The sequence below is a fragment of the Lacerta agilis genome, chromosome 7 (assembly GCF_009819535.1).
Source record: "Lacerta agilis isolate rLacAgi1 chromosome 7, rLacAgi1.pri, whole genome shotgun sequence".
Lineage (NCBI taxonomy): Eukaryota > Metazoa > Chordata > Lepidosauria > Squamata > Lacertidae > Lacerta > Lacerta agilis.
In genome coordinates this window covers 13,128,077-13,142,960 of record NC_046318.1, presented here as the reverse complement: position 1 = coordinate 13,142,960, position 14,884 = coordinate 13,128,077, and the positions used below count along the sequence as shown (strand labels likewise).

Genomic DNA, 14,884 nt, shown 5'->3' with positions numbered 1-14,884 from the left:
CATGTTCCCTAGTGATAATTCATCATACTGAGCAATACAGAATTGGCAAAGAATGAAGTATGAAGTTTTGAAATGATAAATTCTGGGGAAAATAATTTTAGTTATATTATTTAAGAGTTGCTTAGAATTATAAACTAAATATAGTTTGTGCTAAAATTATTAAATTAATGACAACAGATTCTAATTATTGACAACCTATAGACAGTATAATGAAAATGAGTTGTGTTGAATTTAATACATATTTGGTGAATATGCAAGCATGGCAGTTACTTCCCTCTTGGGAATCACTGAATGCTGTTGTAAAAAAAATATTAGAGCTGATACAGAATAATGATTCATGATTATTTTCTGGAATCCCATTACCAGAACATGGGTGTTTTAACTAAGTTGTATTCATTTAAAAACATGAAATGAAAAACTGTTACCTTATCTGATAATTGTTTTGTTTCATTTTAAATGCACTGTGTGGCTATAATTTTTTACTCCAAAAATATTTGTGTGTTTTCACAGCTGCCTTTATAGAAAACCAATGCCTGATACGGCTTTTTAACTAGAGTTAGGTGGTCTCAGATATTGTATAACCTGCTTTGGGTTGTGTCCACCCAGGATATATATGTCCTGTTAACGGATTAGATTTAAGGCTGCTCTTTTCTGACCTTTATATTTAATTATAATGAGCTCAGTATTAATCCAGAGTGTTGACATTGGCTTGATACTGTCTGCCAGTATCTGACACTGTTCCCTAAAGAAAATGAGGCTAAGTAGACCACAGGATATATAAGAAGTTTCCTATAATTGTATGGAGTTATTTTCCTCTTTTCTAAAGCTGAATGACATTGGCCTTGATCACATATCACTGAGTAAGCTGGGGCTAGGTCTGCATGCATGATCCAGTCCACCAAGCCTTCTGGAGTGACCTGCCAGCCCCCAACCCAATTTACTAGGATTGTTCCGGGTGGGGGGGGGACGGGACACCCACCAAAGCACGGAGAGTCAAGCAAAGACTGTGATGGTGTGGTAATCCTTCCTAAGTGGCTAGCCAGCCCCCAATTCAATTAACCAGTAAATTTGGGGCAAAACTAAACGAACAAATCAAAGCCCCTCAACCAGACAGAGTTCCATCCCACCCTGTGGTAACAGCCCTACTAACTCCTGTGTGGATCCAGAAATGGCTACATATTACACACAGTCCTCCACAGTCATTGTCCCCAAATGTGCTCCAAGCATGACTGGTGAGAGGGAGAATGATCATGGACTTACTAAGACATGTGGGTGCCACCTTGGAGGAAGGTTTTTTTTTTTTTTTTTAAGGACTTCCTGCCTTTTCAGGGTTGCTGCTGGGGAAGGTTGGTGCTGCTTCTTGCCAGGCATGGCTATCTTTGGTTTGCAGAAAACAAAAGCAAAAATGATGCTTTCTGTTTGCTTAATATTTGGGGTGAAGTGATTTGTTATAGTTAATCAGTGGTGAGAGGATCTGGAAAGGTACCCCCAGGAGAAAAGGCAGTGAGAGTGTGTGTGTAAAAGACAGGAAATGGGGAGACAGGCAAAGAGTGGAGAGAAAGAAGTGGAGATGGGTGTGTGTTATATATGTCTCTGAAAGGGAAGGGAAGTCTGAAAAGAAGGGACTGGGACTGGGTTCTCAAGAAGCCATGCCCACTTTAGAAATGTGGCCTCTGACAGCTTTCCACTCAGGTAAGATTGCCCTTGGCTGAAAAAAGGTTTCCCATCCCTGCAGTAAGCCACAGTTGAGAGTTCTGACCATCTTTGTTGTTTGGTTCTAGAAACAAACTATGACCCCTAGCTTAACTGGGGATCATAGTTTGTTTTGTTCAAATTAGCAATGACCAGAAAGCCAAGAACATCCCTTGGCTTCACATCGTCGTTCATTTCTCCCATGTGGGAAGCAGCAAAGTGGGAAAGATTGGTGCATTCACAGTAAACCGTCAACTATGATTTACCATGATGTGCAAATTGGGCCAGGGTTGACAACCTTTTTTTCAGTCATGATCATGTAGCACAGTTTACTACTGGCAGAATTGGACCTATGTTTTCACAATTGCCAAAGTCCTATTTTTAATTAATAGACATATATTTGAAACAGCCTTATAATGAATTTATGCATTTTAATTAAAGTTGCATTTATTTATAGATTTTAAAGAGCTGATTGTTTTTCAACATACCACTTTAAAATTTGAGGATGGCCTGTCATTTATTCTATTCCATTTCCATGTCAAATTGATTGTTTCCCTCCTCTACCAGAATCCTTACATTGTTATTTAATGTTGACTTCATTCAACATCTCTGGTCTTAATACCACTGTTAAACTGTCATGAAAACAGCACACAGTTATGTGGGAATATGTTTTTAAAGGTGCTACTGCACCTGTTTGTTTGGGTTTACTTTAGGTGTCCTTCCGCCTTAGGAAGGAAGGACAAAAGATCCGGCAGAGTTTTGCTGCCTGGATCCCTCCACGCTGTTAGCAGAGTGCACCAATTAAGTTTCATTAAATGTCAGTTAAAAGTTTCCCGCCCAAAAGCTAGCACAGTAACAAGGTTGTGATTGGTTATTGTAATGGTTATGACGATGTTTGAGTCTTCAATAAATAGCCTCCGCTCTCTGTAGCGAGTGTGGAGAAAGTGCGAGACAAGCTAGAGAGAACATCGTTGCGGACAAGCCAAGATAGAAACTGAAAGTGAAATCCACCGCTCAGGGCAGTCAAGAGTCTTCTTCACCAGACTGCAGTCTCCTTGTGTTTATTTCTTTTACTTCTAAAGCCTTTATTTGGCCGTCTAATTTTTGGCCATCACTTAGCTTAGCCTATCTTTTTACCCGGAGACCTCCGGAATCTCCGGAACCTACAGATCGCTGCAGAAACCTTTGGAATCATCAGGCAACCTTCAGAACTCACGACGAACTACCTTCAGACCGTAGCCAGTGGACCTTTTCACGGCGCAGTGGGAGCGGGATCTCCAGGATTACTGGCCGTCCCATCTGCTGGCTACCCCCACACAGTTACACTTCCCTAGCACACATAATTTTAGGCTTACTGTTACCACCTGAAATTATAACTTAAAAAAGAAGAAGCTCCTGAACAGGCACCTAGAACTCATTTGCATCCAATATTGATGAAAGGAACACTTCAGTTGATTCCACGTCCAGATCTGTCCTCCTACTTTTTCTCTGTTAACCAGCTACAGTTGCATAGGAGATCCATCCTCCATCCATACTGTGCTCAATTCTCTCTTGCCCTTTTTCCAGATAGCTACATTTGTTGGCAGCTTTCAGAAGTCTGCAACTGCTCCCACAACTGAAAGAGCACTAAGCAGTTGTAAGTTTAAGCTTTTTCATGGAGTATTAACATTCTGAATTAATTGTGCATTGTATTGGCAATCTTTTTCCCTAGCCCAGATAGCTTATGTTAAAAGGGCTCATAAAAGTAGAAATTCTTATTAGCATCTTGCATTTCTCCTGCTGCTTCAACTGTGAGCATATAAAGCTTATGTTTTCTATAAGAGCTTTTAAATGGAGTTAACTGATTGCCATTAACTTGAATTAGCAACTGCACCTGCACCTGCAACTGCAAGTCTGAATGGTGCAACCATTTGTGTCTGAATTCAGACTAAAGAACAATCTTTTTTTTTTAAAAAAAAAAAGGTTGCCAGGGCTGTATCTCAGAGTAGTGTTAAGCAGGTTGTTTTTTCAGGGCAAGGATTTATCCTTGTGCAACAGAAAAAACCTCTTCCTCAGGGCCCCCAAATTTATTCTGGGGTGTTTCCCCAACCCTCTGGAACAGCTTTGGGTATGGCATGGGGTATGCATGACGGGTGGAGAAAAGGAGGAAAATCCCATTGCACTAGCTCGAATCCTATCTCTAGCACAGTTGTTTAACTCAGTACTGCCCAAAGTGAAATATTGAGCTGAGGACTGAGACTGCATATGAATGACATTTATTTTAGAATCAGTGAGAGTCTGAGTACTTCCTTTTTCTTTGTAGTCCACACACAATCTAGATCTAGTGCATATTTTTTGCTCCTGAAAAGTGCATTTTGAAAAACTGGTTGGTTCATTCCAAAAAAAGTTCATTGCAGATTGATTCTGCATTTCCCCACAGTGTGTCCATTTGAAAACAGATGAAGGTGGTTCCAGTAATGGGGGAGTGTATCCACACCTTCCCTTCTTCCTTCACCCAGGGCATATGCAGGGAGGAAAAGGCATTGATAACCTAATCAATGAAGGTTTTTCAAATGGTTATCCGATAACCACACCCACCCACCCTTCTGGATGGCAGGATTTAGAGTCAATCAAGATTGAAAGCAGCATGCTGAGGACGAGCATGAACAATTCCAGAGTGACAAAAAGCATGCTTTGGTACTACAAAGGGATTGGTGTATGCACAGCCTGAGCCTTATGTCCTTTGTGCACATATATGAATTGCACTGCACTGCAGTGGCCAAAATGGTGCCCTTCAGATTTTGGACTACGGCATCCATAATCCCTGGGCACTGGCCATGTTGGCTGGGACTGGTGGGAGCCGGGAGCCCCAAAACCTCTGGAGGGTACGGTTATGTAAACCCCCAAATTCTAATGTTTGAAGCATGTACTACGAAAATGCTGCTACTAACTTTTACTCAGTTTTACTCAAAAATAGTGAGGCCTTTCCTGTTAGAGATTCTATTTCTAACAATTCTGTAAGGGCTGCCACCCATTTTGCAGGTGGCAAAATAAGGCTGAAAGTCTGCTGAGGCATGATTTTTCATATTATTTTTTTGGCATGATTTTTCTTTTATTACCATGAGGAAATTAGCACAGGTCTCAGTTCAGGTAAACAGAAGCCTAAGGAGTTAGGGGCACGTTCAGAATGTCAGCAATACTGGGCACCTCAGTAGTGAAATAGTTTTAATGCAGTTGTACACAATTATTATCAGAAGCCCTTTACCTGAGAAATAGGAGGGGAAAGATACATTGAAAGGAAAACCTAGATTCATTTTATAGAAATGAAGTTATTTTCCACAGATTGCAGTAGGACTTTGAACTTAATGCAGCCCTTTGAAAGGATATTTTTTGTAAGGATCAGGTGCCTGGTTTCTGCAGTAACTTTTTGGGCTGCTTTTCCATTTCTAGTGACTCATTGGTGCTCAGAGAGCAGCAGTGATATAAATTAGTAATGATGGAAAAGCAGTTTCCAAAGTGGTTGTTTGAATCTGCTTTACGGGGTTTTGTGGAGTTGGGCATGCCTATTTCTTGATTTTTGTTCTGTAAATTACCTAGAAAATCTAGGAGTGTTCTGAAGTTATGTAGGCCTAAGAGGGTTTGGGACTGGGTGATCAGACAGCAGTAATCATCTCCAGCAGGCCTTAGATACCATTGCTGATCAATTCAAAAGGACATGAGCACATGATAAGGATAGGAAAATATCAGAAGTTCAAATTAGAAATGTCCCTAAGAACAAGGCAAGTAGAGACACTACAAATGAATGCCTGACATTTTCACTTCTTTCATAATCTTTGGAGGACTCATCAATCCCCCAGAATTTTGCGTTATTGTACCCTGTTACTATCTAGGTAGAGGGACTCTGAAAAAGTGCTCCGGTTAGGAAAGAGGCAACCAAAGAGCACAGCTGTCCATAAAATACCTGAGTGTAATTAAAGCTGCTTAAATAGATAAACATGCAGCTCTCCTCCTTCTAGAATATGTAGATTTGTTTGGGTGCCATGAAGCCACTGATCATTAAAACTGTACCAGATGTTTTGCTATGGATTTTGTTTAATTGCTTGCATGAAACTTCTTCATAAACATTCTTGGATAAATTTAACTGACTGACATGTATTGCAGAATATTTAACTGGACTGCAAAATAAGACGAGGGAACTTTTTTATATACAGCTTACAGTAATTAAGTTGTTGTTGTTGCAGCTGGCTGACAGACTACATTATTACATAAACCATCAACCCATCATACAACAAATGACAAGTGGGGGAAAATGTTCTGAATGAGCAATAATGGCACTAGATGTTTGTCTTGTTCTGTCAGTCCAATTACAAGGGCTTGATGGTTTAATTGGTCTTCAGACTGTTAGCTCCCTAGCGTCTATAATTTTAGCCTGTGATAGATTTTTACCACTCTACATATTTCAGTGACACTGGCAAAGCAGGGACCTTCTGTTTGAGATTATGCCTGATATGGTCTGCTGAAAGCATTTCTAAGAATAAATATACTGTGTCTATTTATTTATTTATTTACTTCTTCAGTCATTTTATTCCCCCCCATTTTTAAAATTGGTTTTAACATAATATAACAGTAACAAACAAATAAATAAACCATTGCAATCAACAAACACAAAAACACAAATATAAAACAAAAACAGCACTTAAATCTTGATACCCTATCTTACTTTCTTATCATTGTAGGTTGACTTCCTCCCGCCCTCTCTTCCTGCATTCCTTGAAAATCATCTTTAGTAATTTCTTTACATTTTTAAAGTCATTGTTATTACTTAATCTTAACCTCTTCTTATCTATTATCCTTATCATTTAATCAAACAGTTCTATATCTTCAATCTATTTTCTAAATCTACAGCCTAATTTACCTTTCAACTTACTTCTAATCTTTAATCTTACAATAATTTTTAAGATACAATTTAAATTTCTTCCAATCTTCTTCCAGCGTGTCATCCCTCTGGTCACGAAGTTTCCCGGTCAGTTCAGCAAGTTCCATATAGTCCATCATTTTCATCTGCCATTCTTCAATCGTTGGTATCTCTTCTGTTTTCCAGTTTTTAGCTAACAAAATTCTAGCTGCTTTTGTGGCATACATAAAGAATGTCCTATCACATTTTGGGATTTCCTGGTTTACAATACCAAGTAAAAAGGCTTCTGGTTTTTTACTAAATGTGTTTTTCAACACCTTTTTCAATTCATTATAAATCCTCTCCCCGAAGTCTTTTATTTTTGGGCACATCCACCACATATGGAAAAAAGTGCCTTCTGCTTGCTTACATTTCCAGCATTTATTACTCTGTCCATGATACATTTTTGCTAATTTAACCATTGTTAAATACCACCTATACATCATTTTCATAACATTTTCTCTAAGAATATTGCATGCTGAAAATTTTATACCTGTTCTCCACAATTTTTCCCAATCCTCCAACATGATGTTGTGCCCCACATCCTTAGCCCATCTATCATTGTTGATTTTACCATTTCATCTTTTGTATGCCACTCGAGCAATAAATTATACATTCTGGATAAATTTTTGATCTTTGGCTCTAACAGTTCCGTCTCCAACTTAGATTTTTCCAACTGAAAACCAAGTTTTTTTTTAAATCTAACTTGAATGCTTCATTAATCTGAAAATATTGTAACCAATCAATTATTTTCCCTTTCAACTGTTCATATGATTTCCATTTAAAATGTTCTCCATCTTGTATCAAAATTTCATTTGGCCATTATTCAGTCATTTTAGTTCATAATATGTCCTGTCGCTAGTTCAGGATAGTAGAAGCTTAATGACCAGGGTTTTACAGCAGAGTTAGGAAACTGAACCCTCTTATGGCTGGCAAGGCAACAACAGATCTTTAAACTATTATTTCCGCTTACCATAGACTCTCACAAATTACCATTAATGTAATCTTATTTATAACTCTCATGCATTCTATGTAGGCCTGCCATTGGTGATTATTTGGAAATTGCATGTGACGGCAATGAATGGCTAGGAGGAAACTGGATTCATTATCCTGTGTTTCAAATAGCTTCCTATAGCTTTCCAGGCATAACTCAAATACTGCTTTAATCTATTTGGCACTAAATTGTATGAACACTATGTCTTAGAACCCACCTTCTACCATGATTAGCTTAAATTATCCTTCTGACCAGGGATAGGGAATATGGATAACAGACCAAATCAACTTTGCATTAATTTTCGGTTAATATACTGCAAACAATATTTTGCATAGCTTTCATTTCTGAGGAAAAGAAGTAACTGATTATTGTGTATTTGCCAACCATTCAGAGAGACATACCGGTATTCAGGGAGCACATGCGACTGTGTGGGAAGCAGAGGGTGAAACCCATTTTGTTAACTTTCTTATTTTAGGATTGAACCAAGCCATAGCATTTTATAGTTCTCAGTAGTGGCGCCTGCCCTGTGGAACACCCTCCCATCAGATGTCAAGGCTATAAGCAACTATCTTTTAAAAGACATCTGAAGGCAGCCCTGTTTAGGGAAGTTTTTAATGTTTAATGCTGTATTGTGTTTTTAATATTCAGTTGGGAGACGCCCAAAGTGGCTGGGGAAACCTAGCCAGATGGGTGGGGTATAAATAATAAATTTTATGATGATGATGATGATGATAGTTTAGTGGTTATTTGACTCTGAGGAGTGTGTGTGATCTGTCCTGAAGCTTCAGAATATGATAGTTAAAATAAAACAAGTAGAATTCACAGTGGTTTGAAAATAATACACTTTTGTTTATATTTTTTATTCTTTTTTGTAGGACATATTACTATTACACAGTATTTATTAAACTATTATCCTGGCCTTGATATTGAGAAAAGGAATGCCTTTGGATTTACTGCACTCATGAAGTCTGCAATGCAAGGCCGAAGTGAATGCATCAGAGCTTTAATCTTGGCAGGTATAGAAAAATCCTATGCTTCATTATCCTCATTCCCTTGAACTACTGTGAAGACTACTTCTAAACGAAGGACTGCAGTTCTTGTTATTTACTCTGTTGGCAGCCCTGCCTACTCTAATTACAGATTGGACAAAGAAAGAGAGAGAGAGAGAGAAACACAAAACCATTGTTGCTTATTGTTGTTTTCCACCACTGAATTTGCTACAAATGGATCTCATTAAGTAAACTAAATTCATTAATTTATTTATAAACATGAATATTCTACCATATTTTGCAAAAGCAGTACCAAACATGATCTAGGGATGCTGAAATTTCCTTTTAGTGCCTTCAGGGTTTACATACTCGGTTCAAATGGAAAGCATAACCCAGTGAACTTGTACTAACCCTTGCAAAAATAAGTTTGCATAGTACAGAACTTTCATAAAACACAATAGGAAAAGCAGGCAAAGCAGCTGAATTAAAAACAGAGTAACAATTGGAATACTAAAATTATATTAAAAGCACATTGAAATAGAAAAAAGAAGAGTCTTCAGCAATTAGCTGAAGATTAAAAGAGAAGAGCCCTGGCATGTCTCTACAGAGAAGGCATTTCACAGTTGTGGTTCCACCACTAAAAAGACTTCCTTGAGTGCCCATCTTCTGATGTTACATAAGGATGGAGCAGAGCCTCTGAAGTTGACTTTAACTGGCAGCAGGCTCGCTTGCTTATTTTTAAAAATGGGGGCATACAACATAATTGAGACAGTGTTACTAAATATCCGCAATAACAATAAAAAACAGAAAACACACCTCTTGAAAATTTACAATTTTTATTCACAGGGTTATTTCAAGAGTTCATGGAGACCAGAGTGTTTTTCGTGTATTTCAGGTTATCAGGAAATGGGTTAATAGCAAAGTGATGTGGAGATGGGCTATTACTGCTGCTCATTTTAGGGAAGTGTCCCGATGGCAGTACTGGCCAGACATTATATTTAGAAATAATTCATGGATTAAGGACTGCTCAGCAATTGCAAGAAATAATGGAGCTCGTAGAGTGCTAAAGAGGATGAAACATGGATTTATTGCCAAAAGGCTCAGGAGAAACAGAGCTAAGCTATTGCGGCCTTATTTTGAGAGAGTACTGTATCCCTAAGCCAGGGCAAACCATAGCGATTACTCATTGCTTTTAGCAGATATTACAGAACAGGAATTCATACGAGATACAAATATGTTCTTCTATTCAAATACCTGAAGGCTCCCATTTGTTAAATATGGTTTAGCATATGGTAAGATAAACAATTTCAACCCATCTAAAGGCAATTGCACAAATATTCTCAGGTGCAAATTTCTCCTGTGCTAGTTAGGTTGCTGTGGATCCCAGCAGTTGTTTGAAATATTTGTAAAACTTGAGCCCAACCCCACTTGCCTTGGGAGTCAGCCCCATTCATTCAATAAGATTTACTTCTGAGTAGGCTATTACGTGACCAATTTACTCATACTGAAATGAGTGGAAAAATGAAGCTATGAAACATCTAAGTTAATATTGCCATTTAAAAAAGAAGGGGCCAAAAGTTCCTATAAACTTGGAGCTTTTCTGATGTTTTTGCTGGAAACCTCAGCTCAAATATTTCAAGCATATTTCATTTGCAGATAATATTACAATATGTGTAGCTGTATTAATTTAATGGAATATTAATATTCCAAGCTGACTGGGATGTTCAGGTTACTTATTCTGAAAAAAATCCCCGTTTGTAATATTAGATTTCTCTCTGGAAAATCAGGTCTAAGTGGAGATGGACACGTTTCTTACAAGCTGATTTTCAGACTCAATGTAATTCAGAATGATTGATAGAATGCCATGACACTTGGAAGGAGGACTTGAATATTCATGTTTGACCCAGGTAGCAAAGTACCTAACCTCATTTATGTTCATGTGGGATTAGTTTTAAAGAAGTCACTGCAATACTTCAATAGTGTTTAAAGCAAATCTTGTATCCCAAATAAATTTCCCGAGAAAAAGAACATACAGCAAAAATTTGACAAGCTATTAGAGAAGACTTATTTGTGGTCACTGTGCAGACCATCTTCAGTATTTTCTATCTACAGCTTTACTGCTTTACTGGTAGAATTTCCCCATTTAGGCAGAGAGGATGTTGGAGTCAAGAGTTGAGAATACTGTATTCCGTTCATTTCTTTTCTTAGCCCTACTACAACAATAACACAGAAAACATCTGAGCTCTGTATTTTTTCTACTATTCATTCCATTAGTATTATTTATTACTTGATTCAATCTTTGTGTTCCATGGGATAAATGTTCATATTATCTTCAGAGTCTCTTTCAGTGATGGTACCAGCACACACTCCAAGGTATGCTAGCTCAGTGTTTTTCAACCTTTTTTGGGCAAGGGCACACTTGTTTTATGAAAAAATCACGAGGCACACCACCATTAGAAAATGTTAAAAAATTTAACTCTGTGCCTATATTGACTATATATAAAGTAATTCTCTTGAATAGGAATCAAATACAATTTTTCCCACGGCACACCAGGCAACATCCTGCGGCACACTAGTGTGCCACGGAACAGTGGTTAAAAAACACTGTGCTAGCTTACCAGTCACCCATCTGTGCAACTGGAGAGAGATCAAACAGGAAAGAAAAGTTGCTTACAGTAAATTGCGTTATTTGATTGGTCATCTGTGCAGTCACAGCTCATGTAGCTTCTTCACTGCTGGTGCTGTCAGTTCGTTGAAATCATCATGGCAAGGCTGAAGGAACTGAGCAGGAGGCATCTGCCTCACCTGTTTCAGGCCACCCCTTCTGCGTGAAAGGAGGGGACAGGAATACCAACCCCGACTAACATAAACTCCGAAAATGTTTTACACTCAAGTGTGACTGCACAGATGGCCACCATTACAGGTAAACAGCCTAATTTTGGTGCACTTGATCCTGAAATACAATCTTAAGAACAGCTGGAATGTACATACATGGGAGTAGCAAACTTCAATTCCTAGAGCGGGGAAAGCAGTTTTTGAGTTCGCCTGAGATAAACAGCAGAAAATTACATGAGGAGGAATACAGAATGTCATTTTTTGTTGTTAAATAAATATAAATAAAACAAAACACAGCCAACATTTTTTATTTAGCAGAATATAGAGTAGTGTGCCTTAGTATTTGCCAGTATAAGGGCTAGAGATAAGGAGGGGTAAGCGAACCATATCTTCCTATCACCTTTCCTTCTTTTTCTGTCTGGCATCAGATGGTTTCAGATAGATATACCTTTCATTGACTCTTATTCTGGTCAGATGTAATCTCAAATTAACCTCTTAACCATTCATGAGATTAGCCTAAATCCACAGATAAGGGTTTCTGGCTGTGCCATCTGGTGTGCTGGAATTGTCAGCAAACACTATTCACATCTCTTCCATTTGTCCTTTCGATAGCTTTTGTTTGTTTTTTACTGGTACTTTTTTGTTGGCTGTTTAGTATGTATAATTTTGCTTCCATCTGCAAAATGAAAGGTCCATTGTAGACCTAACTTCCCAAGTCTCTTGGCCATTCCCCCTTCCAGTCTGTTTTTGGAGCTGGCTGTGGTGCACAGTTTACATGGCAGGCAGGGTGGGGGGAGAAGAGGAGCAAATGAGCAAGACTCCCTTAGATACCATTCTTTTTCTGAATTGCAGTCCTTCCATTAATTGTGTATCTATCTGTTGCAAACCCTACACCTGTAATTTGCTATATTTAGAGATACTCTACTTTCAAAGGCAAGTGCAAATGTAATATGAAATGAATAAAACTTAATTTGTGTGAACAAATGTGACCACAGCCAAATTTCATCTGGCCCTCTGGGGTGGGTTTGATGTTATGTCAATTGCAGTTCCTTTGCAATAAGATCATCACGGAGGGAAACACTTCTCAGCAAGTCTGCAATTACATCCCCAAAACTGCATCCCAAATTGTTTTGGGGGTGTAATTGCATTTTGAAGTTTGAGGTTTTAAATAGCTGTATGTAAAATTTTGCTGTTCAACTATGCACTGACACTATTTGCATTCTTCCGGGATTACAGAGTTCCTTTTGCCTTTTACACAGACAGGACAGATTAAGATGTAGTCCGCAATATCATTTAACAAATGTTGAAAACAAATGTTGGGGGTCGGGCGGAAGGCTGAAGAAAAGCAAAGGAGAAACTTGAGTGGAGATACACTTATTTAATTATGGCACAGTCGTACCTTGGTTCTTGAACGCCTGTGACTTGAACGTTTTGGATCCCAAATGCCGCAAACCCAGAAGTGAGTGTTCTGGTTTGCGAATGTTTTTTGGAAGCCAAACGTCTGACGCGACTTCCGATGGAGTGCAGGAAGCTGCTGCAGCCAATCAGAAGCTGCACCTTGGTTTTCAAAAGTCAAATGGACTTCCGGAACGGATTCCATTCGAGAACCAAGGTACAACTGTATCTGCATCTACAGGAAATAGCTTGGATCTAGCCATGCCTACTAATATGGGGCCACAAACAGCTTTATGCAGAGTAATGTGGCCCTTGGTACCACCCCTGCCATGGGCTGTAACAAAATAAGATAAATGGAAGTTTAAGTTTAATGTGAGAAGTGTGTGCATGGTAGAATCATATTTTCCTAGGAACAAACCTAGAAAAAACATTCATTCATAAGACACACTTCCAAAACATTCTTTACTGGCAATTTGAATTAAACAAATATTTAAAGTACCTCAGAGATTTAACACAAAACTGCACTTCATTAAGACTTTTGAGATTGATACAGCATTTTTCAACACTCCAACTCAATGAGACAATAAATGCAAGGTCAGGCAGCAGTTATTACTTGTGTTGTGATGATGACACATGTTAAACATCACTCTAATTTCTGATGGTGTAGCTATGGGGTCATAACAATATCTGCTGGCTCTTACTACAGTTCTGTACTGAGCAATAAATATCTAAATAATTTGTGTAGCTAAAAAAAACAAAGTAAAATTGGGTTATTTTATCAAAATACTATCTGACAGTCAAAATAGAGTTGTCAAGCAGCTAAGGTTTTAGGGTTTCCTAACGCATTATCTTACAAAATTCAGAATATGCTTAGCTTTACCTATATAATGTAGTCAGCTGCACTTTTTTTTAATTAAAAAAAAACTAACTCTCTCTCTCTCTCTCCTTTGAGGGGCAAACATTTATGCCACAGACCCAGGCCGCGGATTCACTCCTCAGGAATGGGCGTGTTTCACAGGAAGAATAGAATCTGCCTATCTTATGCAAAGACTTATGGACAAGCCGTGTGCTGAGCAATTTTGTGACCACTATGAGCTAGAATGGCCAAAGTTGAAAGAACTTCTTGCCAAGGCTGCAGAGCCAAAGACCTGTTTGCAAAAGATCTCGGAAGGCGTGAGGTCAGTAATAGCTTCCAGAGGTTTCAAAGGCCCTGAAGAAGATGGTGTCCTTGATCATATGGTTCGGGTGACGACAAGTCTAAGGAGCTCTTTTGTTGCCATAGCTTGTAGGACCGTGTGCCCTGGAAGTCCACCTGGCATAGGAAAACGCAGGCCTGCTGTGCAAGAGATCTTTAGGAAACAAAGAGCCAAAGAAATCAAATCTATGGACAGCAACGACCATTTTAACAGCTATGAGAAGCTGTTTCAGAACTCCAGAGTTATGTTAGTCTCCAAAAAGAAGGAAAGGCGAGCCAGCCTCCAGCCTTTCAGTCTAAATGTACCTCAGGTTAGCATTGTGGTTCCAAGGAAATCAAGTCTGCTGCCACTGCACTTACTGAGAAGGAGCAGTGTGCGCCCAGGGTTTGTCATCCCCAAAGTCCGAATCAACAAGGCACCTCCACCTACTTTCCAGCCAGAGAAAGTCAGGCGAAAAAGCAGTGCCGGTGATGGGGCTTACCTGCAGATTCCTAAGTGGAGGTATAAAGAGCTGAAGGAAGAAAGGAAGAAGGCAGAGGAAGAAGAAAAGAAAAAAGCAGAAGCAGAAGCAGCTCAGAAACAGAAGCAAGGGTCTCCAGTGAAAAGCAAGACTTGATTGAACTGAGGCTGAGACTCGTGATAGCACTACTGAGATCAATACAAAAGTCAAGTTGCTGTATTGGGGCCAGTTGAATGACACAGTTTAAAGGAGAAGAAATCATCTAGAGAGCAACTGATACGGTAAAGTGTACGTACGTCAAGAAATGTAAGGAAATATTTAGAGAATCTGTGAACAGGTTTAATATATGGAAAAGGTAGTTTTCTTGGGGTGGAAAACAGCTGTCCCACA

The 14,884-nt window shown here is 38.8% G+C and overlaps 1 protein-coding gene across 1 annotated transcript; it reads left to right on the top strand.

Moving 5' to 3' along the window:
• The first annotated feature begins 3,309 nt into the window (after nucleotides 1-3,309).
• LOC117049593 (ankyrin repeat domain-containing protein 33B-like) lies at nucleotides 3,310-14,650 on the top strand. Its single transcript, XM_033154388.1, has 3 exons — nucleotides 3,310-3,328; nucleotides 8,495-8,635; nucleotides 13,791-14,650. The coding sequence occupies exons 2-3, from the start codon at nucleotides 8,581-8,583 to the stop codon at nucleotides 14,648-14,650; spliced, it is 915 nt and encodes a 304-aa protein (XP_033010279.1). The 5' UTR covers nucleotides 3,310-3,328; nucleotides 8,495-8,580.
• Nucleotides 14,651-14,884: the final 234 nt, after the last annotated feature.

Coding starts and splice junctions, on each gene's coding strand:
- LOC117049593 (XM_033154388.1), top strand. CDS start 8,581: ATGAAGTCTGCAATGCAAGGCCGAAGTGAATGCATCAGAGCTTTAATC. Junction 8,636..13,790: donor CAGAGCTTTAATCTTGGCAG/GTATAGAAAAAT, acceptor CTCTCCTTTGAG/GGGCAAACATTTATGCCACA.